The sequence below is a fragment of the Haemaphysalis longicornis genome, unplaced genomic scaffold, assembly GCF_048455015.1.
Source record: "Haemaphysalis longicornis isolate Haplotype H1 unplaced genomic scaffold, Haemaphysalis longicornis Haplotype H1 scaffold_1, whole genome shotgun sequence".
NCBI lineage: Eukaryota > Metazoa > Arthropoda > Arachnida > Ixodida > Ixodidae > Haemaphysalis > Haemaphysalis longicornis.
The window spans coordinates 446,645,531-446,672,075 of NW_027526203.1; the positions used below are offsets into that span (position 1 = coordinate 446,645,531).

The window sequence follows — 26,545 nt, forward strand, 5'->3', positions numbered from 1 at the left end:
CACCCCAGATCTAGGCCTTTACACGTACTTCATCATTTTGCTCCGGCAGGGCGTACATTGCGAGAGAGGAGCCCTATCCGCCCGGCTCTCCACGACGCACTGTAGTGATAGAGACTTCCCTAAGATTTGTGTAAATTGTGGATGTTTTGTGTGAAAGGCAAATGATCTCTCCATGGATGCAATAACAGAACGGAACAGAAAAAATGACATTTTAAATGTCTGCATTGGCAACGCAACAAACAGTGTGCGCCCAATTTAATGTGTATAGTCGAAGAAAAAAACGGCACTCCTAAGTTAAGCCCCATATTTAAAAAAATCAGTTTCAATTTTTGTAACACTCTCCAAAGATGTTGGTGGCTAAATATGCTTTGGTTGCAAGTAAAAATGCCTTGCATCATATTGAAAATAGTGATAATACAGTGCCCCTTTCCTACAAAGGCAGCACAGCTGGAATGTACTCTAGATACGTGCGAAGCTATCAACAAAAGAGAACAATATTGTCAGGGTTCAATTTTATGATCTTCCTCTGGATTCCTTGAGGGGGACTCACCTGAGCACATTCCTATCGGACTTGCAAATTTATGACCCACAGGCTGAAAAAGCATCGTGTGCCGGTAAAAACAGTTTCAAGATAAATTAAAATGTCCCTAACGGCCTAGTTTGCTTATTTTAGAAACATGTCATTTTTTTACTGAAATAAAAAGTCAACAAACATGTTTTGGTTGATGTAGTTTTTACAAGATGCTAGCTGTCGAGCAAGCGAAAGTTTTATTTCTTTATTTCAGTACAGAAGTGACGTATTTCCTAAATAAGCAAACTAGGCCGTTTGGAGCGTTTTTGTGTATCTGAAAAACTTTCTGTATAGGTGCCAGATGGTTTTTAAGCCCGTGGGTCATGACGTAAGTCCTATAGGAATATTAACAGGTGAGTCCCCCTTGAAGCGCTGTCGCTCTTGTATACTATTTTGCCTCACCGAGCTAATTCGTGTCGCCTGTATCCTGGATCAATGCTCACCACGATCATAAATGCACTGTATTAGCTCTATAAAATGAACTATTTCACAATACGAGAAGTTGCACACATTTTTGCTTTTTAGTTTGCCGGGAATGCCGTGTGCTTGCTTTCACCTAGAGCGCCGCCCCTCGCTTGCCTGCTCGCACGTCTGCACTCGTGAGGCGCTGATTGGGGACTGCAAATCGGGGGACGGCGTGGGAATTGGGAATATATTTCGCAAATGATGAGCAGGAGTTTCTCAACGCTAGGTCGGACAAAACATCATCTGGATTGTGCCTGATGGCGAAGAAACTCTTGGGAAGAAACATTTCAAGACAAAGCTTATTCAGGAAAAATTCCGCATGTACAAGCAGTGCTATGTTTATTACAGCACTGAGCTAACCAAGCTTATTATCTTCCTGTTTCAACCGGGACGAGTCAAGTCTAATCGACAGCAAGAAATGCGCTCCTGCGCGTACTGTGCCAACTAGCACGTTTGTGTTGCACGCACAGAAAATACCAGGAACTCAAGTATAGATGCCAGTGAATTGAGCTGCCCATTCATTTTCAGCGTGCCATCAAATCAGTGTTATTGGAGGGAATGTGTCAAGTGCACAAAAGGTGAGTCACTCATGCTCGAAAGACTGAATATTCCTGAACGTTGGGGTTGCAGAAGAGAGGGGACGGGGGATTGTGGTTGTCACGTGGGAGCCAGGCGACTTTGCGTAGAGGGCCTTTCATCCTTTAGAATTTATTAGAGTACTTTGGGTTGAATTTGCAAAGAATGCATGCGATGTAGTTGGAGGAATCACTAAACACCAGGCTACGTTTTACAATCTGAGGAAGATCTCAGGAGTAGCAATTCATACAAGAAACATAGCAACTGCGTTGTTTAAGAGTGTCAAATGCATACGCTTCCCATATGTGGAGTGAAATGAAGTTTCCAACTACCATGCAGAAAGAAACTCAGTGCATGCTTTCCCATCATTCTGTCGTGATACATGTGGTGCAAACAAACAAAAAATCAAACAGTTAAGGGATCAGCAACAGGTACATGTGAACTACATGCAGAAGGGCCTGCGTGTACCCTTCAAAGAAAGTTTCAATACCTATATGGCAAGCAACTTCAGCTAGACAGCTAATTCCGTGCTACACAGTAGTGTACGATTTCGATGGGGTGCTGATTATTTATTGTGTCAAACATTACCTTTGAAACTGCCATTTTTTTTTACTGTATTCTGCGTAATTTCACCTCATCTGTGATCTTTTCTCTTCGGTAAAACAACAAAAAAAGTGTATGCAAATGTCAAAGACGTAGCGACACCACTGCTTCCTGTTTCGGCAGCCAGCGAGGAGCATGGCTGAGAGGGCTCTATTCTCATGCTGTACACTCTAGAGTATCGATATGATGCAAGGTGTTGTTACTTTCAACCAAAGTATGTTTAGCCACAAACATTTTGGGAGGGTTTCGCAAAAATTGAAAGATTTGTTTTAATGTTGGGCGGATCCTAAGAGTTAGTCGTTTTTTCCCCCAAACTGGGTGCACATTGTTTGTTGTGGTGCCAATGTGGGCATTTAAAATACCATTTTTCCTGTTCCATTCTCAGTTATTGTATCCATGGAGGCTCCATTTGCCTTCAATACAAAACAAATATAAATTATACAAATCTTATGGAAGTCACTACGACTACAGTATGTCGTGGAGAGCTGGGTGAATAGGGCGCCTTTCTTGCACTGTACGCGCTCCAGGAGCAAAAGGATGCAACATTTTTTTTGTTGATAATGCAAGTACATGTAAAGGCTTACATCTGGGGAGAACTTCAGAAAAATCTACGATGTCTTTTTATATATATCAGCGTCTGAACTTTGTGTTTCTTAGTTTTTTCTTCAAACTTGTGGGCCAATTGCATCCTAACTGTATTTTACACAATTATAATATTCACTATATTTGTTTATATATGCAGGAAGCACATGTGAGTAAAATTTTAAGGCTGTAATGACTACTTTTTGAACTATTCAAGCTATAAGTTCGAGAAAAATTGAGCTCTGAGCCAAATTTGACCATTTATTGCAAAAATTTATATTCTTGTCAGCAGCAAAACTTTTTAGAGAAATGTGCAGCAGGCATAAATTGAGCATAAAATTTACGTATTGCCCCTCATGCATATTTTCGTATACAGACGTCACTAAAGTTGACCGAAGCGCATGGGCAGGTGGTGGCAGGGGTCGACCTTGTCATGTTCCAAAATTTTTTGCAGTTAGATAAAGTTTTTTCTAGAGAAAATATTGGCGGATTGGGACATTAGAGTAATCAGGGCACGACATATAAAAATTTCAAGCAAACTGAAGAGGCCGACCAGCCACGCTTTGTTTGATCTGATCTGAAATCGCCCCAGAGCAAACGCAAAACAGGTGAGCATCACGCAGCTCTTTCCTCCGCAATAAAAAAATTAATTTTTCCTGCGGACGTTTTTGCTTTTATTATGAAAGCTCCCTTGTGCAGTGGAGCTTTTTGTTACCAGCATTAGCTGCTATTTCAGTGACCTGGCCACAAATTTTTGGCATTTCGTTTAACTCTAAACTCTGCTTATCTTGAAATTTTCAGCAGATTTTACGACTTTGCGTTAATAAGGGATAACTGTATTGTTACGAAGCGAAGGGCGGAACAGGGTTCGTGTAGGAATAATGTTCATTGGACCGAACTTGTGCCCCGCAATTAACAAGAACAAAACACAAATGCCGAAGAAACTTGAGAGCGTCAGTGAATGGTATACCACAGCGTTTGCTCGTATTTATGTGAGCGTCGAATCGTATCGAGAACATTGATGATCAAACAAGAACCGTCTAGGATATTGACTGCAAAGCTATACCTTTTCTATACCAAACAAGACTCTGTGGCATAAGAAAGGAGGAGGAAATACGCGCTTCACCTCAAACAAAAGATAAGATACCCGGTGCAACCACGCGCTAGTAACAAAACAAATCAGAAGGCATGGTTTGGGAAAAAAAATTTTTAAATTATTATCTACAAACGAAGGTTTTGCTGTGGATCTTAATGTTTAGGATTTGACTGAAATGCTTTACTTTCAAAGTAGACTGTGCTGATTCTGTGGGAATCATAAGTCTTGAAAGTTCTGGAAACTGCTGGCTCACTGAACCACTCAATTACAATTTGGCCTTGAGTAATGATTGGCCCAGTGAACACGCAGCCTCCCGTGCACTGTCAGCTTAAAGGTGGATTAAATTTTTTTTTTAAAAGGCATTTAACGTTGCCCTTTATACATACATGTTTGATGCCCCGTTTGCCAAATAGTGCGTTGTGCTTTAAGCCCTGAAAAGTTGATGAAACGTTTTGTTCTCTGTTTGACTGGATGCACTAGCGACCAATTGTCCTGCTACGAATTGCCCTATTATAATTGTCTTTCAAGAAATGGTCCGTCGTCCCATTGAAGTTCACCGAATAAAGAAGTGCTAATGCTATGGCAAATGCAACCACCAGTGCCATTTCAGCATGCAGAACAAGTCAGTACAGCAAATAGAGTAAAGTGCACTCTAGAATTTGCCAAAACCACCAGAACAATGCAGAAGGTAAAAGTCATAAATAAGAGGTGGGTGCTAATAAAATTAACAACACTGGCACCCATAGCCTTGCTGCATGGTGGTGGTATCAGTGAAACACTGTCAGCCAAAACAGGGTTTAATTCTGAAATTTATTGCTTGTTGACTTTATATGGAGCTAATGTACTTTAAGCCAAGGAAAAAAATTCTCTGTGCTGGCAGTTTATACACCACGCACTATTCGCCGCGAGCTCGACATGTAGGTGGCGACAGCGTCGCGCTGCTAGTGTGGATGCTCCGCTGAGCGGCCCGTAAGAATACACACTGTGGGCGCGCTTCGTGCCTTTTTCTCGCCGTATGTGCGCACGAAAGGTGCAAACAAGAGTGGTATGCTGTAGTTCGGTTCCTCAACGTTTAACGTTCATGGAAACGGCAGTCAGTTTTCATTACTACGCCAAAAAAAAGCGACGACTCATCGGGAATCTCAGAATGGCCGTAATTGTGACAATGAACTTGTTCGCTGTGGCTCGTAGCAAGCTCGATCTTTCCAGACTATGGCTTTGAGCCTTCAATAAAAGCATAAATAGAAACAAATCAGGAAGCCTCGATCTCTGAAATTTACAACGGCAATCTCAACGCTTTCATTGGTAGCATATGACGCATTCTTGCATTTGTGGGATGCCCTGAAATGGAAACACTACTGCACTGCCCCGAAATTCTTTCTAAGAGCTTACGATAATTTTTGTGTTCAAAAGGCAACATAAGATTACTGAATTTTTATCAGTGCAGAGATATAAATGTAACCGCTCTAACGGGTCTTTTAAATGAAACTTTAGCGACTCTGAAGAAAGGTTTGATGAATAACGGTTTCGGATCACTTATTTACGGCTTTCGTCGCAAGTGAACTTGCGAATTGAATTGTCAACGCACGCAGTACAATCAACATCTTATGTTTAGCTAGGCTTTCGCAAAGTGACAAGCAGGTTTACAGTGTGCAAACCAAGCTTCTGGGACCTCACAGTGAGCACAAATTTTCTGTTACGGCTGCTCTGTTGACCATTTGCGTTCCTTTTAAAATCTAACAGGTGCCTGCAACAGCGAGATGTGTTTGCATTCATGCGTATAAGGTCGCTTAGGAACCCTAAAGATGGCAATAAATGAAGTTGCGCTGTTGCAGAAAACATTTCCTTTTTATTTCTCGTTGCTAATCAGCGTAACGGGTTCCCAACTGAATATCGCCTTTGTCTTCGCATTTACTTCTTGAGGATTGGTTAAAAAATAAAATTCTGTGCATTTCGTTTTTTTTTTTCGGGAAGGGGGGGGGTCCTGCCAACGTTGCAAGAGCAGCAAGAAGAGAACGCATGTAACGCGAAAAGCCAAACTATGGTTATCACTATTACTTACAATCGAAACTAGACTAGGCGTCGTGTTCTGTAGCGGTGAAAAAGCAGTACTTTAACACGTATTTTCAAAACTGATTAACCCCCTTTTGGTCCGAAATTGTCCAGGAATTGTGGCTCGCCTTTTTCAAAATTGTATTGAAAGCAAGCATTGTGGGAAAAAATTTAAAAAAAAAAACAGCGAGTCATGGCACACACCTCTCACACATGTGGGCAACAACGTGCATTATATTACGCGTTTTCTCCTCTTTCTTTAAACTTAGGTCAACATTGAAAGGTTAAGATGGGACCATATTAGGCATTTGGTTATGCCGAGTGAAACACGTTTCTGGACAAGGTGATTCATGTCGGATTTGAAAATGATATATATGAAAATGGGAATGCCACATGACAGACGCAAACTCACAACTGCTTAATTTTACTGAACAATCCCCCCTAAATACTCTTGCGCATCCACAGAAACGTATTTTAAATAATACGTAAAATTAGCAACTCGGTACACTTGTATAAATGTTTATTTCTTCTCCTTAGTATAAACAACGACTGTCCAAAAATGGTATTTATTTTAGAAAAAATACGGGAAGGACCCGATCACACAGGCGCTTGCGGGTGTAAAATACGCCCCCGGTAATGTATGGGCGATAGCGCACGGGTCGTGTGCAGTGTAAATGTTTTTGCTTGTTTCTTCTTTCTATAAGGACACAGCGCAATTTTACAAGGGTGTGGAATTTTCACGCGTATGCACAGGTCTTGTCGCTCTTACCCGTTTCGCGTACTAAACTTTTATCCTTTAAATAATCACCACGCCACCTTCAAAAAGCACCCTTCGACGTTCCTGAAACGGCAGACGACTGCACTCAACAATACGAAAAGTGCAATGTGTGGAAGCAATGTTTATAACGCGTATCACACTCAAGCGGTGACCACGGCAAAGATGTTTCGTGGAATTAAGCCAGCGCATTAAACCGCAACGGCCGCTGATTATTGCGTTTCTAGAGGAAATGCGCAAGCAGAGGTAACTATGTCATTGCTTACTGCCAAACGAGCACACATATTGGCTGTTTTGTTGTGTGCAGCACGCGTTTTGCGCCGCACGCAACGTGAAAAAGCAGACGACGCGAGAGCGCCATCCACACTAGGAGCGGTTCGTCACGCCGCCGCCAGGAGCCGACTGTGTTCGCGCTCGGGGCGAATAGGCTGCATACCGTACTAACATCATTGTCCCGCTTGTGTCTCACTCTTTATAAACTGAGCGGGCAGAGTACTCACCCCACCTTTGAGAAGAAGCCTATCGGGGTTTACTATGCTCTCAGAGAGGTAGCATCGCAAAAGCCCGGGTCATCGTGTTGTCGCTGGATCATCTGTGCAGTGCGTCAACTGGTTACCCAACTGTTGCTGCAGAAGTTGTTGCCTCACGTTATTGAGCGTCAGTGACATACCTACTCCTCCACAGTTACTGTTGGCGTGGTTTGGCAGGGCCTCCAAAGGCATGTTTCGCTTTGGTCGACCAAGTTTCTGCTGCCAGTGTGAACGGGCCTTGGTAATTGCTGTGCGTAGGCAAATGGATGAGTGGTTGCCTTACAGAAGGGGGTGAATACAGACGATGGTTCTGAACATCAGTTGATGTTCAACAAGAATGTAGAAAAGAGAATTAAGCTGTGGTAAATTTTATTCCAGTGAACAGGCATGAAAAGCGATAAAAAAAGTATAAAAGCGTTTGCTGTATGTACAAGGCCCTACATTTACAGCCCTGCTTGTTCTTGATGAACATATTATCCTGCATCATCGATCATTGCTTGCATCTGTCGACAAAGACCGGCAGAAATGTTAAATATGCGCTTTCTTTAACGCCTTTCAAATGTGTTCTGTACTGTATAAAATATACAATGGTTTCGCAGAGTTTGGAGGCACAGCTTAATATTAACATCTCTGGATCACCGGGGCTGCCTCCTGTGTTAGTTTAATTGTCACACTTGTCTGCGAGGTGCACCCACAGGAAAGAAGAGTGATAACTGGAACAGATTTGGTGACGAGATAAAATCAAGAAAATGGAGCACAGAAAGACTAAATTATGTCAGCTGCGAAAGGCATCTGGGGCAACATGCCTGGAACACGACTTTGCAGTCAGTGACGTCTCACCATGGACCACCTGTGCTCTGTTTGAGCCATGCACCTGGCTTAGACTGGCCATGCACTCGGTAGAAGCCATCCCATGTAGCCATCTTCAAAGCAGAAAATAAAAAAATTAAAGTAAATCATCATTCACATTGCAGGCAGAATTAAGTGCTATTTTTGTCCTTCAATGCAGGTAGCAGTGTAATATGCCTCAATTTGGCTGCTTTGGCTGAGCTGCATTAAGGGACAATAAAGGCTGAATAACTTCATTTTAACTGAAAGATCGTGTGTTCCATTGCTCTCTTTGGCTTTTTCTCGACGGCCAGCGATGCCTCGTGTGCTGGGAAATAAATAATTGAGGCTGTCATTTCTCTCTGCCATTTACCTTCCCTTTTTTTTCTTTTTTTTCTTTTTTTTCATTACATTGAAGGGCACGTCACAAAACGCCCAGAGCGAGCTAAGGCCCGACTTTTCTCAATCATCACCGTCGTCCTGAAAGCCTCTTCTCATTAGCTGTCACTTCCATCGAAAATATTAGGAGTCAATCAAAAAGCGCCTTTACATGGCCGTCTTGGTATGGCGGTGTTTAGGCTAATTCAGTCTTCAGCCCCTCTCCCCTTCCCTTGAGAAACTTCCAAAGAGGTGCTGCCATCCGGGGGAAGATGTCGAAAACACGATCTTGAATATTCCCACAATGAATTTTGCGATTGCCACATCACGGTGGCAGCCTCGTTCCCGACAACCCAGAGAACAGGTGGGTTTAGGAAAGGGTACTCTACAGTGGATCATGCGCATGTCGTCAATCAAGTGATAGAAAAATGTGCAGAGTACACTAAACCCCTCCGCATGGCAGTTATAGACTATGAGAAAGTCTTTGACTCGGTACACACCACAGCAGTGCTGGAAGCATTAAAATACGAGGAAATAGAAAAGACCTACACAAGAATTCTAGGCAACATAACAGGATAATCCTTCACAAGCAAAGCGATAAATTCCCAATCCAAAAGGGAGTAAGACAGGGAGATATCGTCTTGACAAAACTGTTCACAGCGTGTCTGGAAGGAGTATTCAGAAAGCTTGACTAGGAAAACACAGGATTACAGATAAACTGAGAACACTTGAGCCATTTAAGGTTTGCAGACGACATAGTCTTGCTGAGTAATACTGCAGTAACACCTGCAAAAAAAATGAACTACAGGTTTTCCCGCTCAATTTAATCCAATCACCATTCGATTTAATCCAGGCGCCAGTCAATTTAATCCGAACGCCAGCTAATTTAATCCAGGTAGCAGCAAATTTAATCCAAGTGCCAACCAATTTAATCCGGTTGCCAACCAAATTAATCCAGCTGTCAAAAGGTTGTTCAAGGGTGTCTTGTGCGACATTAGGCACAGCTTCGCGGACTTTGTTGCGCGTGGTCTGGTGAAAACGTGGTGTTTCTTGATCCATTATGTGCAAAATATCTTATGCGCACAACCCGCCGTGGTGGCTCAGTGGCTAAGGCGTTGCGCTGCTGAGCACGAGGTCGCGGGTTCGATTCTCGGCCGCGGCGGCCGCTTTTCTGATGGAGGCGAAAAGCAAAAACGCCCGTGTGTACGAGATTTCGGCGCACGCTAAAGATCCCCAGGTGGTCAAAATTAATCCGGAGCCCTCCACTACGGCGCGCCTCATCGCCTGCGTTGCGTCGGCGCGTTAAAACCCTGCACAGCTTAATGGACATTTACTAACACGTGCAGACCAGTAGAGCGGTCTTGTTTTATCCGTTGGTGCCGTGTGCTAATCTTCTGTGAAATCGTCAGAAGTATCATCTGCTCGCGTATTACGCCAGCAGAGTTGCCAGCGTATTGTTACGCGAGCAGGCGACATTTTAATTTTGGAAATACTTAACACGGCAGGAAAGCATTCATTGATTGAAAATCAGAATTCAAAGGGCGTTTAACTAATGTGTTTATATCAAAGGAACTTCTGAAGGCATTGTTACGTGAGGAGCAGACAATATTTCTGACGTGAACTATCAACGGCGCTCTCAAAGTCCGCAAAGCTGCGCCTAATTTTGCAAAAAACACTCCTGAACAACCTTCTGACAGCTAGATTAATTTGGTTGGTGACCGAATTAAATTACATGGCGCTTAAATTAAATTGGCTGGCACCTGGATTAAATTGAGTGGGAAAACCTGCAATACCATCGGAAAGCATAGCCATGGGGCTAAAAATAAATATGAATAAATCTAAAGTAATGATAAATAACATGCCGAAAGCGCCCTCTTCAGCATATGTAACGAAATTGTAAAACAAGTAGATTATACTCAGACAGGTTTGTCTTTGCTGACCCCAACCACGAGAAAGAAATGCGGTGCAGAATAAGTACGGGTTGGGGTGCACTATGCAAGCACTCCCAAATAAGGAAAGTACGCTACCTCTGTCATTCAAATGAATATACACCAATGCATCCTGCCGGTGATAACATATAAGGCGGAAAGTTGACGCCTTACTAAACAATTGGAAAGCAAACTTGATTCGGCTCAACGGACCATGGAACGAATAATGATAGGAGTAAAACTTGGAGACCGGAAACGAGCTTCCTGAACCAGGGAGCAAATTCAAGTAGAAGATATCACAGTTCAAGTAAAGAAAAAGAAATGGGCTTGGGCTGGCCATGTGGTGAGAGGAAATGACGACCGGTGGACCACCGGGGCAACAGCGTGGATACAGAGACGGGTCTAGAAGAAGGGGAAAGGCCATTAACGAGATGGAGGGATGAAATAAGGAAATTAAGAATGGCCACGAGCAGCGCCGGACAAGAGTGGACAATAAGAGAGGCCTTCGTCCTGCAGTGGACCTGAGTAGGCTGTTGGTGATGGTGATGATGTTGTTGCGGTACATAGCCAATCGTGCTAATCATTTCTGGCCTTTGCTACTGACTGTTGTATATACATGCATATATGCGGTAGTAGTAAGCAGGTATCGTAGGCTCCCGCGTTCATCCCCGTGCACCGTTTGACTACGCTTGTACCCCAAAGTGAAACATTTCAGTGAAATTGAAACTGAAGGTGATGCATCCTATTTCATAATATTGGCCAGCTGCGATTTTGCCTATTTTAAAAAGCATGTGCTCCACAAAAGTTCCCGCACACGTTTATTTTGCATTCACATGCCCCTGCATCAGTGTTTGTTTCAGAAGGTGTTGTCAAGCTCCATCAGTCCTGTTATACTTTGGTTGCATGAGAAGGGCTTCTGTTTGTTTTAGCCCTTTGTAATAAGTCCTAAGCATTTGCGATTAATCTCCCCAAGTGTACTTCATGAAAGTGTATGGGGGTGTCGACGCCTGTTTTCGCACTTCAGCATTTTTCGTGTTAAACAACTGCTGCTGCTATGAGTTGTATCTTTGTGTTCACAACACTTTCATCTACCGCTATAGGCCAACTTGCTTTACACATCAATGTCCCTTTGAGTGGTGCAGCACCCCTGCATCTCTTTGATTTGGCAGAGGCAGAGAAGCGTGCAGAAAATGTAGAGCCCGTTCTGTACAATAGCAGCACCGACTGTGACGTGATTGAAATGAATACGTAATGCAATGGAACTCCAGTTGAACAAACTTAAGAGGAGCATAAAAAACATATCACTGCTCCTCTGAAGTTTACTTTTTCAAAAGGTGAAGCTTCATTCAACTGAAGTCGGCACAGTACAGCGTATTTTAGAAGACCAAAGCTAACCTAGCACTTTTAAATATGAACACAGGAAATTTTTTTATTCTTCTTTTCGTGAAGAGTTTGCTGCGGTGGCTAGGCCAAGGGAAGTTCAAAAAGCAATTTGCAAATTCATGCAGTTAGATGCCATTTACTGAGTAATTTTTAATGAGGACGCATTTTATTTCTGTTCACAATCTTGACCCTCCATTGGTTTTTGAAAGCCTAGCATTAATTTTTTGCCATTTTGCAAAGTTGATGATGCCAGTTGCCAGCCTGACAAATCGCGACGCCCTACAGCAGGAGTGGAAGAGAGCGTTTTGGGTTTTGGCAACTGCTGCTATACGTCGTCACTCAAAAACAGTTGGTTCCAAGGGAGTGGCCTGGTCAGTCGTCACGCTGATAGCGATTTTGCTGGTGCGGGCTATTGGATGTAGCTTGTGGTTGGGAAAATTGAAATTTGATATGTTTCAGGCCACGGCTGGGTAATGTCGTGCGTGCATCGACGCCATGAAGACATAGCTGCTATTCCCTGTGTGGGCATGTGCCATCGGTGCGAAAATTGCTGGAAGGCATCTCCACACAAACCACTCAAGAGAATTATATTTTAGGTTTCCGAACTTGTTGTCGGTACCCCTTCAATGCATTGAGCAGATGATAGGTGAGGACACCTGCAGCAGCCTCAGGGCATTCCAGCAATGAAAGTGTCAATGTGCAAGTTTCACGGCTCCCGCTAAAGCGTGCAACACAAGCCAGTGGCCATTCACAGTGCAGCAGTGGAGGTACTTCCCTTCCCATTTGTCCTTGTACAGCCACAATCAAAAGTTTACAGACCAGGGAAGTGGCAATTTTAGGTTATTGCTCTTCCTATAGCAGCCCGTTCTGAACTAATGAAAACTACTGCACATAGTACTCCGGGCTGCCGTGCGGCAGAGAAATAACTCGACAATTGCTGCTTTCGTTGCTTGTAAGCTTCTGCTCTTTGGTGTACAAGTTATCTGGTCACCTGGCCCAGTGGCTCATTGGCTAAGGTGGTGTGCTACTGAGGCCAAGGGCACGGGTTGGACTGATGGAGAGAAAATGGCCACGAGCAAAAATTTCACTGCATGTAAAAATCCCCGAGTCCCAAAACCTTTTGCTCCTCATAGCCCAGCTGTAGTTTCAGCATGTAAAACCCCCCAAATTTGAGATCTAGTTGCTCGCTCGCCCTCGACCAAGCGCAGATCTGCAGCTCCTGCAGGCTTGTTTCCCTGTGGGGGCACCATAGCGGAGAGCCCTTCCATTTCTTTGCATCATGCCTTAGCGATTGGGTGCACGGATGCACTGCCGCACAAGTTAGTTCCAGTGCTGCTAGGCTAAGCAACCGGTCGTCTTTTGCAGGCACCGAGCTCACTTTCAACTACAACCTGGATAGCCGTGGCAATGAGAAGATTCCCTGTGCCTGTGGCTCCGAGAACTGCAGCGGCTACATGGGGGTTCGGCCGCGACCCCCTGAATCAGACATGCGCACTCCCAAGCGTCGCAGAGGCCCTCGAGGTGGAGTGGCCGACTAGAGTGGAAGTGCAATAAATATGCAGTGTAAAGAACAGTCTCTGACATAGTTGTTGTTACTGGTGGTACAGTGTGCTGTGGCACAGTGGACACATGTCGCGCACATAGAGCCACTTCCTGAGACATGTGCTGTGAAAAAAATGACGACATCGAGTCACTCGAGCTGTCTGCAGTTCTTGAAAGCATATGGTACACACATCGTCTAGTTCACGCAACTGCTGGCTCGTAGCTTCGGGCAATGAGTGCAGCTTGTAGAGGGCAGCCCGGCGCCGTACGCAGGCTTTCCAGCCGGCCTTGGCCTGTTGCCAAATGTTAAAGTAGGCGTGGAAGCACATCATGAAGGCACGTATGGTGCCTCGCGACTCGAAGGCAAATATCCAGGCACCGTTGAAGAGCAGGAAGACCCCAAAGAGGAACTCGAGGACACTGCCCGTGGCACGCAGGTAGTACACATAGTCGTCCAGGGGCTCCCACATGGTCTCGCTGCGTGCGTCCACCAGGAAGAGCAGGTAGATGAGCACCGAGATGGCCACCTTGACGACGAGCTCCACGCCGAAGGCACTGACGGCGAGCAGCCACGTGCTGAGCGGCTCGCGGAGCCACAGGTGGGTGAGCAGCGCGCAGGGGCAGGCCACCAGCACTAGGCTGAGGCACAGGGCACGGGCGTGGCGCTGGCGCGAGCCGCTGCGCGACGCCCCCAGTGAGACGAGCAGGGGCCCCAGCATGCCCTGCACAAAGTGGAGCACGGCCGTGGCCAGCAGGCAGAGGTTGCGTGCCAGCCGGGCGAGGCGCTGGGGCGGCTCGAGGCCCGTCAGGCCAGTCTGCAGGGCCAGCACGAGGAAGAGCAGGCCCGCCACGGTAGCCAGGCTGCGCTCGGGGCTGCCTTCGAGCAGCAGCAGCCGGCGGGCCGCCCCGGCCACTAGCCGGGCCACAGCCGCCACCACACTGGCCATGCCCAGGAGTGCCACGCTCGTGTCGCAGCTGCGTGCCGCCAGCAGGGCCAGAGCGGGCCCCGGGGCCAGCCCTGGGGGCAGCAGGGCCGCGTGCGCCGCCAGGCGCAGCACCCAGAACAGGCGCAGCACTAGGGGCGCTCGCAGCCGGGCCCAGTGGGCCTCCAGCAGCGCCTGGCCGCCCAGCTGGCCCAGGAGGGCGCGCGTGCGCCCTAGCCCCCGCCGGCTGGCGGCCACCAGGGGCGGCACCCGGCGCAGGCTGGGCGCAGCCAGCAGCAGCTGTGCGGCCACGGCGGCCAGCACGGGCACGGCCCGCGGCACGGGCAGCAGGCACACGCTGGCCACGGTGGGCGACAGCAGGGCCAGGGCCAGGGCGGCTGCCGACCCGGGTCCCCGGCCGGCCGACAGCAGCAGGGCCAGCAGCAGTTGCAGCGCGTAGTTGGCCCCCGTCCGGAGCAGGGCGCCCGGCTCGAGCCGCAGCAGTTCGAGCAGCAGGCTGCCGTCGCGCGAGAGGGCGTCGGCGTAGTGCACAAACTCGCGGTTGCACGCGTAGGACCAGAGAACGGCACCTAGGGAGCTCAGCCACAGGTAGACGTGCAGCAGCTGGCGTGTCTGCAGCACCACCATCACCAGGGCACCCAGGAATGCTGCACGCCAGCAGCCTGAAATGAGCCTCGCACGTGACGTGTGCACAGTGCCACAGTAGAAAGATGTGCCAGCTTCAAAGTTCCTTCAGGGAAAGCCAGCGGGTCTATGTCCTGACCGCATCAAATTAAAATATCAAGTGACGAACAGCAGGAAAATGGATTCAATTGACCAAAGTGTCTTGAGGCTATCAGTCTTGGCAAGCAGACTTGTTTCGGTAGTTTAGAGCATGTCAAAAGGCAATTGTTTTGATTTTGGCTACAGAAAGCAGAGTAATAAGATAGCACATCCCTGAAGCAACAACAGCCAAATGTGATACTTGCAAATTATAAACATTATACTGCGATAAAGTTCAATCGATTTTTTGGTGTATTCGCACATTTTAACTTGAGAAGTGCATTCAAAGGTTCCATTTTCCTTGTATCATTTTCCCGGCCAATTTGTTATGTCAATTATGACAACACAGTAAATTCGTACAGCTAATATCAACGGACTACTAGCATCCTAATTCACAGGCAACGTTCGTACTCCGGAGAAAAAGCTTCCTTGCGTCAAAATCCAGGTTGAAAACCTGCCAGACTTAGCAGCTGGCCTGCCAGACTTAACATCTCATCACAGTTTTCCCTACTGCTAGCTTGGAAGCACCTAATGTCTTGCTGTGCTCATTTGGTGCATCCGTGCTTGATTTGCTTTCAGTATTCTCTTTGTTACCTTTATAGTTGAGGTAAAACTCAGATCACTCTGCCTCACAATTTAGTGGTACAAAGGGCAACCTTCTCGACTGTTTTGTGGCGGACTTATACAATGTGATGGAATAAACCAGCTTGCCATTGCCATTTTTGAGGCACTTCCAAACAAGTTCATCTATGTTATTTTAGAGGCACGAACAGTAGATCTGCATTATTCTATTGTACCTGAAGCAAATGTGTGACCTCCCATTATGAAGTGCTGCTCTTACGGCTTGGAGGGCTCCACTTCATTTGTCACTAAGGGAGGGTCTACAGCATCGAATCTAAGCAAACTGCTGTGAATAATGCAGGTACGTCACGTGCAGCTTTGAAACTAGAGTGCAAACCCTGCTGCATACGTTGCCAGCAGCACTGACAGTACAAGTCGGGGAGGTACTCTTGCATGCGCCTCAGCCAAGTCACAGTGAACCTCTACGATGAGCAACGCATACAATGCTTGTTGGCTCCACACTTTTTTTTTGTCTGTTTAATTGCCATATTTTAGAACAGTCAGTTTGTAACTACATGTTTGTGACTGCATGTATCCAGTTTAAACATGATTGAAGCAGAATGCTTTCTTTTTAGTAAACTGCGACACTTTTTTTATTGTCGCGTGGCTCTTCTAGGCTGCGTCAAGAAGGCACTGTGCAGACCCACCACTGCATCCTACATGCAGTACGTTTAACCTAAAGAGCATGTTTTTCAACTTTTTAGTTACAAAATGCCGAGGTGCCGTACGGTTTCCCAAATGTGCTGCAAATATTTGAGTCTCTGAGGGTGCTGTGCATAACCTAAATGCCTATGTTGTTAAAGCTAGCACGTAAGCAGGTTTAAAGTTTTCTAAACATTTTTTTTCACATTGAGGAGTCTGAACAACTTGAGAACAGCCGGAATCATACTCTGCTGTACAAAAATTGGATACACAGACGCCTGGATTTCTTTCCATAAAAAAGAAACAAATGTCTGCTCGCTTAGCATCCTGTTAGGAGTGTCTTAAGGAGCACAATGTTATGCAATGCTCCACTTTGTGGCATACTTACAGCACACTTGCTCTTCTTCTACAGAAATAGAGGCATCAAAGTTTGATTTCCAAATGCAGATGTTCATCTCATGAAGATGCTGAGATGCCTTCCTGCGATCACGGGTGTCAAACAATGCTTGAACCAATTTTAAATACGCTTTGTGTGCTGCAGCTTAAAGATGCAGGGAAACTGTTCCCCAGTCGTTCTGTGACATCACAATGATTCATGGCCACATGTGCGACGGTGTTACACATAAGTGCTTCCAGCTGATCGAAGTACCACAGCCCTGCCCCTTACCCTTGAGTGACAGGCACATCAGTTGGGAATGGGACCAACAAGGCCGCACACAAAAGAATAACAATATAGAAAGTGTTAGAGTTTGCAGTTTGTGGGGAATCCTCTCCCCATTTGCCTCTTACCCTCACCCACCTCCACTTCTGGGCAGTTTAAAACCTGCTGTCTGCAGTGGAAATAGTCCTTTAATTGAGTGGGTGGGGAGCAGGCAATAAATGGTCGTGCAAGCTTTTGAAGACCCGGTCAAGGCTCATGTCTTGCTTGGGCAGAAGAAAGTGATGCCCAATGGCTGCGGGGCTTCCCATGCCTGCTCCTATGCCCTCAGAGGCCAAAACCGGAACAGTGGATCCAGGAATGCTTTTCTGGAGACCCTTGCATTCAAATCAAGTGATCAGCTGTGCCTTTATTTCACACAAAACTGGAGGATCTCGAGGAGGGGAGGTTGCTCATGTTGCAAGAAGTTACAGGCCCAAGCCTGTCCATCTTTCTGTCCTGGCTTTGTTATATTGCACTGCTGCTTTCCACACTGAACTATTACCAATTTGCCTTTCTACTATCCTATCGAGTGCCTGCATTACTTGCACAAGTTCTCTCAGCGTGCAATTTCCATTCAGACAGATAAAGTCACTTATTTAAATCACTTTATGTAGCTACATTGCTGAAGGAGCAAGTTGGTTACGCCCTCACAGAAAACATCCGAGTTCACCGAGAGCACAAGAACACAGCAGTTTTACCAGACAGGGTTCTGTGTTCCCTGTGCCACGAAAATCGACTGACAATCAGCCACTTACTGTCATCACATTGGGTCCTCAAAGGGATCTGAAAATGCCACAAGGCCCCTGGCGTCGTATCTCTGCAGGATTGGCTATACCCAAAGAATAATCCCCCGATGTGCTGCTTGGACTGCGGTCCTTAGTGAAGAAGGCTCACCTCCTCAATAGGACATAAACTCGATCGACCCCCAATTGCTTCCCCTATTTCCCCAACAAGCCAGAGTGCCATCCTAGTATAAAAAATTTATTCATTCATTCATTTGCCAACAACTGCCGTTGCTCATCAGTACATTTGTGCAAATACTGGGGAAAGCAGGCAGCCTACCAATTTATTCAAAAAATGTTGCGTCAACAGCCTAATGAAATTTTTCTTCTTTTTTTTTTTTTAACAACCTTGGGGGTACATCTGTAAGCACACTACAGGTGTCTTACAGAAGGTTCTTTTTTCGTTATTGCATTACTAACCACAGACTTTGTTGCCTAAAATGGTGGTAAAGCAAATCCACTCACTAACAAGCTAGGAAAGTGGTGGTCTCACAAGTATCACTTCGTGCAAGTGAGAACTTGGGGCATTAAGCATGACTGACATGGTCTTGGATGGATACAGGCCTGATTGCAATAGTTGTGGCATGTTTTAACAATTTGGCCTCCAGACGAATTGGGGGAACTCCAGGTCTGGAGGCAACTGCTACTTGGGCCCGTGTTTTCACGTTGGGGAGCCGCATTTAAATGGAAGTCCCTTAAAGGGGCCATGCATGAAGACACAATACACCTTTGCTCCATCTGACAGAACTAGATTTGGTAACCCGCTCAGCTCCGTCTCTGCTGTGAAAGATGCTTTTTTAATTGAGAAAACAAAAATATCGAAAAACTCCACGCTACAGTGACATGTAATGGACAGGAGTGATGCAATATGGGCTAGCACTAAAACCGTTATTATTGTGTACGTGCAAGCTAACATTCCAGCGATATGATCAATCGAAACAAGAGACCTCCTACAACCGGCCAGTTATGTTTCTTAGCGCTGGCTTAAGTTGGCAGCTGCCATTCACGCAAGATTCTGTGACGTCCTAGAAAAGTCTCCAGAAAGTGGCTGGGAAGTCGTCACTGCTGCATCGGTTTCCCCTAATATCTTGATTGTTTGTTTGCAGTGTGTTATAAAATTGGTATCATTGTTATCTAGACAGTGCAATCTTTTTAATAAACCAAACTTGTATTCTGCCTTTGTGATCCCTTTGAACAAGACAACTTTACTTCCCAAATAGGACCTCTCATCAATTACAAATTCTAGTGAATGATTTTCTGGATAACGCTGAACTGATTTCAAGTCTTACAGGTACTCTTTAACGAGCACTTTCTGTAACTTGGTGGCTCGGGGAAGTTCAAACTACAATCCTCGGCAATGATGCTCAGCAGAAGCATTGAACTGGCAAACAAAAGTTTACTTCCCCAGTATCACCAGCTGGCCTCGGTATCCACGTACTCTCTGAAGACTCACCTTCAGGGTTCTGCAAGGCTCTGTGAGCATGGCTTTGGATGTCTTAACATGGTGAGTGCATTTGCATTAGTGGGAGAAACCTCTTTTCAGATAAAGCTCTGCTTATTCATCAGCAAAGCGATTACACTGCAGCATTTTCTTTGGCACAGGCCGCTGTGAGTGGCGCAGCATATATTGCTTTTCTGTTTATTCACAAAGCCCCGTACGAACACTAAATTGTAAAACATTACTCAAAGAGACAGTAGTGATTCTGGCAGGCTCTTCACTAGAGTCCTTATAGATTCTGTCAGGGCTGTGGTGAGGAGAGGGGAGAAAGCACAGTTCCTTGTGCTTTTCCAAGTGGACCCCACAAGATAACCTGTCTCTTTGTCAAACGCTTGATGTGTCTTTTCACACTTGTTTCACAAGCAAATGCAAAGTCCCTAGGGCCTCCATGTCTTCATAAAGGCCACATATATTGCCCGTAGGAAATTGCCTTCCCACCAATGCATTTGTAGTGAAGTCAACCTAAAAGGGACTCTGTGTATAGCACTCTAAGGGATACACGGGGTACGCTTCACTGACGTATTCAAGGCCCTACGGCCTTCTTGCTTCGGCATCAGACTGCGTTTATGGCATCTAAAAAAGGTCTCGCCAGCGATGCATGCGTGCGCAGTCGTGAATTCGACTTTAAAAGGGATTGGTACATAGTAGAGCAGCTCAAACATTTAATCGACAATGCAGACGTCTGAATTTCTGTTTTTCTGTTTTTTTTTCTTGTCTCGATCCTTCAACAACAATCTCGAAAGCTGTGCTTCACTGTAGCAACACCAGGACAAGCCCCATCCACCAAGCCAAAGAGAGCCATGGAATTCTTTTCCAGAAATCTCGCCTGTGAACATATGCTACAAAAGTCAATCGCGTTTAAACAAACTTTTTAGGCACCCAATCTGCATTCAAGTGCACTGTATACTGTATTAGCACAGGTGCTACACTACACCACAGCGTAAAGTATCGCAAGTCAAGCCACCAAAACAGAGAATGTAGGCCAGAGCAAATGAACAATGTGGTAGTTTGAGCAAATATATATTTACTGCAAAAACAGGATCAAATAATTTTTTTACTAATACTTCTTGCCCCCCCCTTCGCTTTTTTAAAGCTTCTCGTCGTAGGCATGGACTACCAGTGCTTAGAAGGGGGCTCGGTGGTTCTTCACAGCGAACGTTGCTGGCGATAAGCTAACACAGGCGTAGAATTGCACACGAGACGATGAGGCGCTCGTGTGCAACACGACAACCGGACATCGCGCACAGCAACAGTGTCACGCCACACCTGATCAGTGCAGTGTCTGGAAGAAAAGGTGAACGGGAGGACTCGGAGTCGCTCGCTGAACCGTAAAGGAAAGCGGGGAAAACCAACACAAGTCCCGTTGGCCTACCAATTTATGTACACGTTGATTTGCCAAGATTCTGACATGGAATAAGTTCGGACGGAAGGAGGTGCAACTGAGAACGTGCACCAAGTGTAGCAGGAACACGGAGGGCGAACTGTGGCGGCGTTTAATAAGCACGAACAGAGTTATTTCGGAAGCAGGCATCGTGCCGCATCGACGGACTCTCACCAGCGCACAGCACTGCGCGTTTCAGTATTCGTCCTTGGCCCGAAGTTGGCATACTCTGATGAGAATATCCGCTGATTCGCTCGGTCGCTCGAGGCTGGAAAACTTGGCGCTGAAAACTACGAAGTTGCCACACCAGTAAAGGAAGATTACTATGTAAAAAGGCTGCGGGGGGGAGCGGAGACGTTTCTAACGCCCGCTTACATTCGAGGCCTCCGTAAGCGTGTGTTCAGTTACACGCGAATAAAGCAGTGAATTCGCTGCATCACAGGCGCCAGGGAAAATATCGTCGTTCGTTAGGAAAATTGCGTCAATACTAAAAAAAAAATGGCAAGCACCGTTACGTTTCAGATAAAAACAGGTTGTAACTTCTTAACTGTTTCTTACTGAGATGTGATCATAGATGTTCACGCCAGCTATCTGCTCTCCCAACGCCTTGCGTGAAAATCGGCATTATCGGACGCGTGAAAATCGCTTTTGCCGGACATTTCTCGAAGGCAACAGCTGAGCATGTGTTCGACCCGTTCACCACAGCCTTACGTTGAATTAAATATTGTTACTGTGCGAACCCACAATGAAAGTAGGCGGCTCTTTCTCATCCAGGACATCGATCAGACGAACACTTCGTCCACACATGAGCAGGCTGCGAAATGTAGTGCATAAGTGGCGCTCTTACCTTGCAGGTACAAAAAGGACCACAACAGTGTTGATATGTCGAAGATCGTAAAGACGTCGTTCTCAAGCATTGCGCTGGACGAATTGCTTCCGTCACTGTGGTCTTTTATTACATCGACGCCTGGCACGACAGCACTGTCATATTGCAGACCCAAACTGCAGCTTAAAACGGCGTCCATCACGAACAGCGGTGGCACTCTCAGCATAACGTCGACGAGGCTCCAGATTCGCCCCCGGAGCGACATTTTTCTTCGAAGCAGACAAGGAAGCCTCATCCACCTAAGAACTGCATCGCGCCAGGGAAGGTCCGGCACGCGCACATCGCGGCGTCTGCGCGCTTACTGCTGGGGCACGCGCAGAGTAGGCAGCGGCGCCGCTTTGAATATAAAGCGACGCCAGCGACACCGCAAATAGAATACAGCAATCAGCGTCAAGGTGGAAGCGGTGGAAGCGAAACCGGCGAAACAACGCACTTGCGCCTATTCGGCGAATGGTGGCAGATCTCGACAGAGAAGGCATGCTAGAGTTAACATGGCATCAAGCGTTGTATTCAGCTCCGTAGACGTAATGTTTTACATCCAAAGTTCTGAATACAGTTCTTGTGCGTCAAAATTTCGATAAACAGTGCGCCAAGGCAACAGCCATGCAACAGCCCAATGGGGTTTTAGTAGTGCTAGGGGACGGATCAAGAAGGTGTCGGTCTGCAATGAAATGTGCTATTTCTGCACTAGGCGAGCAGTGATGCACACTGTCACGGTGGTTGATCAACTCTGAGACATGAGCTGCAGCACGGCGCGGTAAGCTTCCGATGAGTTCGCGTGTCGTCGCGACAATGTCCTGCACGCGTCTCATCCACGTTTCGGTGCACTTGAACGGCTAGTCCGACGCCCCATGGGCCGGATACTCTACGATGAGCACGCCATTCAGGTCGGCCCTTTGTCCTTGGTACTGTTTTTAGTGGACACGTCATTCGCCACTACTGTCTTCTCCGAGGCGTTCTTGGTCGGGGCCCCTTGAGCGGCTAGCCCCTTCGCAATGGCCTCTTTGGCAATGGCGTCCTTCGTGACAGCCTCGTTGACGTCGTTCTCCAGGGGCTCCTTGCGCTCCTGGTCGATCACCATGGCGTCAAAGCCGATGGTGGTGCCCAGTTGCATCCTAGCTCTCTCAAATATGGCGGACAGCTTCTCCTGCACGACGTTGATGCACATGGAAGTGAGCGCGAGGCCGAAGAGCAGGTAGATGAATGTCGCCATCATAAACATGGGGTGATCCGGAACGTAGTCTCCGAATCCTATGGTGCTCATGGAAATGAAGACAAAGTAGAAGGCCTCGAAAAAGTCCCACGACTCCCATATAGTGAAGATGCAGGCTCCCACCGTCATGTAGATGGAAAGCAGCAGAAGCGCCAGGGACACGGGCAGATTGAACTGGTCGTCGATGACAAGCTCCTCTTCGCTGGTGGCCTTGCTCACTTCCTCGCCGCCTTCCTCGGCAGTCGGCGTGGTGGGTTCCTGCTTCAGGTAGGCGGGATACGGCACGTACGCCATGGTGTCGTTCACTTTGCGCCACACGAACGCCACGTACTGGAGCTGCGAAAGAGAAAGACTGTTGCGGCCGCGCGCAAGGTGCGTCAGCCGAACGCCCTGCTCACCTGTGGCGGCGGCGCCTTCGCCTTGTGCCGGCCGCAGCGGCCCGTGCGGAAGAGCTGGCGCAGCGACAGGAAGAGCCACTTGATGCCGCGCGTGAACAGCTTGCCCAGGTCGGCCAGCACCATCAGCAGCAGCGGGATGCCGATGAAGGCGTACAGGATGGTCACCGCCATGCCGCCCTTGGTGCTGGGGGCGATGTTCCCGTAGCCTGCGATACGCCCCCCGCATGTAGGTCGCGCTCCCGGGGCCGCGCGCACTCACCGATGGTGGTGAACACGGTGCCGCAGTAGAAGAGCGCGCCCCAGAACGACCAGACCTTCTTCTCCGAGTGGGTCAGGATGCGAGCCTCGTCCTCGAGCACGCGCACCTGCGTCTCGTACTCGCGCAGGCGGCGCAGCGTGTGCCGCCGAAATCCGGCCACGGACAGTGTGCGCTGGGCCACCACCAGGTCTTCCACGATGTACTGGCGCGCGTTCACGATGGTCTGCTTCTGCTTGTCCTCGAAGGGTCCCTCTATGAACTGGAATACCGCGGCGCCCATGGCAGCGTACGCGAGCAGCACGAGCAGCAGGAGTATGTGCGAGAACCAGCGCTGGCTGAACGCCTTGATGCTCTGGGCGACGCGGACGGCACAGCTTCGAGTTTTGTCCGCCGTCAGGTTCACAATGTGCATAGGGTTGAGGATCAGGTATTGGGGCGGCCGCGTCGGGTCCGACTGCCAGCTGATGACCGACGGCTGGCTGAGGAACGCAGGCCGTCGGCCCGCTCGGGGCGACGGGCTCCGCGACGACATGTTCGCCTCTGCTGCCGCGCCGAGGGCGGCTGCCCAAATCGGGCGCAGCCCGGGCGCCCCCAAGCAGCTGGGCCCTAGCCAAGCGGGCCTTCCCCCAAAATAGCCGCCACGCCAGCGCCGCGGTCCAGGTGGACCACCGCTGGCCTCTTCCGCATCATCGATCCCGCGCGCCACCTGTGGCTGCAGGCCGCGTCGCGGGCCCTGAGGCTCGGATGTGCCCTGCGGGTTTGACCCCTGTCCGAGTGGCTGCGCCGCCTTCTTCGAAACCCGTGCCGATATCGGCCCGTCTGACGGAAGGGTGGCAGACACCTGCCGCCCGCCTCGGCGCGCGCCGTGCAAGCCGACAGTGGGACCACGCGGAGCTTTGCGTCATGGCTCGCAAATGTCGCCCGGAGAAGACAGCGGTCGCCGCGCATTGCGCGTATTTGTAACAACACTGGCGCTGGCACGCGCTCCTCATTCAGTTCCGGTATAGAAAATAGGCGCGTCAGCCAGGAGCCGCCGGATAATATTACGCGACTCTCTTCTCCTTTCTTTTTTTTTTTTTTTTTTAACGCGCCTGACGGTTGCCGCTTCCAAAAGTGCGGGCCCGCCGTACGGTAGTAGTGTGACAGTGCAACGTAATGAATCAACGCTCAGGATCCATGAAGGAATTTGGCAGTCGCGCGCCCGACTGTAGCCGAAAGATATTCTTGTCCTCAGCAACCCGAAGGAGGCAAAATGAAACCCATGGTAATGATTCGCATCGTGGGGTTCATTCGGCGCGCTAAGTACATTTCCACGTTAATGCATTGGTCTACGAAGGTGTGGCTGTTGGCGGTTTTCAATCCTTGCATACTCGTGCCTGTAATTACAGATAAAACTGGGCAAGGTACCAACTAGAAATACTGTAGAGCTACAAAATATGGTTGCAGATGGCTGTTCTAAGTGGAAGCGATGGGGGGTTGGCATAAAATCTGCACCGGTCTTACGTGTGAATTAATCATAATCTGGAATTGGTGCAGAACTCTCTACTGCTTGAGTTCACTTCGCGACCATGAGTAGACGGTGGGATAAAATTAATTAGATTTACGTTTCCTGAAGAAGACAAATGAGATACTTGCTGGAGAAAGGAGTTCGCGCGCACCAACGGCGTTGACCGCAAACTGCCTGTCCCCTTCCAGTAACCACCTCCCAGTTGAACGTCGCACAGAATTCGTACTTTCAACTCTGGCTGTAACGCTACAAAGTACAGTAGACCCGACCGTTCTTATAACCAAAGTCCTCTCTACAGGAAATTAGCTTCGTATAAGCGACACTTCGTTACAAGTGGGTATGATGTGATCTCTGTGTTCATTGCGATGGGGGCCATGAAGCACTTCAAATAAAGCGATTTCGTTATCACGAGGATTTACTGTGTTTCGAAGTAAATGAAGTTTCCGTCAAATAGTATCAGAACACTGCGATCGATGGCTGTCTAGACGTGCCGCAAAATATCAGTGAAACGAGGACACTTGTGAAAATTTCGCTCTGAAGTTCAACGGCGGCCAAACGATAGACTGACTGCCCGCGCAGCACTTTCGTGGCGGCAGTCGGTATGTGCGCGGCTCGTCGTCGGTGGATGCAAGTGGAGAGCGAAACCAGGCCAGGCGTAGAGCGAAACGACGATGGATGAGGGACAGAGACGCGCAGCTCGTGTGACGTCGCTTGCTTCTTGCGTCACTACGGCATAAAAAAGTCAATCGAAAAATGACTGACAATCCGATGTCGCTGAATGAAAGTTTCTTGTCAAGAGGAGGAGAAGGCAAAACGTTTTATTGAGCAAAAAAAAAAAAAAGAAGAAGGTGGGTGGCGTCCTCAGTTCAGTCAAGTTTGAGTACTTTCTTAACGGCTTTTTTTCGTAGGCCTTCTGCGTTAATACGTTTTTCGGAGCATGCGTTTTATTTTCCCCTGGTATGTATATATGCCAGCCACAAAAAAGGACCAACCGAAATTTCGGTTCGCAGTGGCTTCAGTCATTATTTAAAGAATAAGAGGTAGCAATGATATACGCCTCGAGATTCGCGATCGCTGCGCCGCCTGCCGCCGCTTCTCCGCGGCGTTTGCGGGATTAGCGCTGCGTGGCTGATAGGTGGTCATGCAGTGTTTTGGTTCTCTTTCGCTTCTCTTTGCCTTTCCGCGCACTAAACAACTTGTTAAGGTGACGTCTGTAAGCTAACTGCACGTTTAGGGCGCTTAAAAAAAACAGCGGCGCCTTGGTAGAGCGCTCGAACGCCAACAACAGCTACCCGGGGAGGCGGTTCTGCGCGCTTCTTGGCCGCTCTTGCGGGCGTCGGCGACGGCAGCGGCATATTACCGCTGTCACCTTCGAACACGTCAGCACAAGTGAATTCTATTTATTGTCACCTCGTTTAGACCTGATATTGGCACCGTAAGAGGTTGGTTCGTTTTGCAGCACAGACAACAAATGCGGCTTTGCTTCGAATATGTACGTCGTAGAAAAATATGCTTCGGGGATGTGATAACCCAACAGCGTACAAAAACTTGTACCTTTTATGGGAATATAAGCCACGCGAAACTGTTAAGTACACTCAAAGGCTGTGCATTGTCAGTTATGTGCCCACTCATGCCTTATGGTA

At 47.7% G+C, this 26,545-nt stretch overlaps 3 protein-coding genes across 3 annotated transcripts in view; 1 reads left to right on the forward strand and 2 right to left on the reverse strand.

Moving 5' to 3' along the window:
* The window catches only part of Nsd (Nuclear receptor binding SET domain protein), a 35,218-nt gene extending 21,870 nt beyond the window's left edge, over positions 1 to 13,348 (forward strand). The window contains exon 4 of the mRNA XM_077687613.1: positions 13,133 to 13,348. Coding sequence (XP_077543739.1) covers positions 13,133 to 13,305 — 173 coding nt within the window. The 3' untranslated portion in view covers positions 13,306 to 13,348. The remainder of the gene's footprint in view (positions 1 to 13,132) is intronic.
* On the reverse strand, positions 7,603 to 21,760 carry Trc8 (TRC8 ring finger protein). The gene is made up of 2 exons (XM_077687614.1): positions 21,487 to 21,760; positions 7,603 to 14,900 (listed from the first exon to the last, which is right to left on the reverse strand). The coding sequence occupies exons 1-2, from the start codon at positions 21,758 to 21,760 to the stop codon at positions 13,360 to 13,362; spliced, it is 1,815 nt and encodes a 604-aa protein (XP_077543740.1). The 3' UTR covers positions 7,603 to 13,359.
* LOC144155908 (TWiK family of potassium channels protein 18-like) lies at positions 21,574 to 23,982 on the reverse strand. The gene is made up of 3 exons (XM_077687616.1): positions 23,396 to 23,982; positions 23,137 to 23,342; positions 21,574 to 23,074 (listed from the first exon to the last, which is right to left on the reverse strand). The coding sequence occupies exons 1-3, from the start codon at positions 23,925 to 23,927 to the stop codon at positions 22,409 to 22,411; spliced, it is 1,404 nt and encodes a 467-aa protein (XP_077543742.1). The 5' UTR covers positions 23,928 to 23,982; the 3' UTR covers positions 21,574 to 22,408.
* Between the last annotated feature and the right edge of the window lie 2,563 nt (positions 23,983 to 26,545).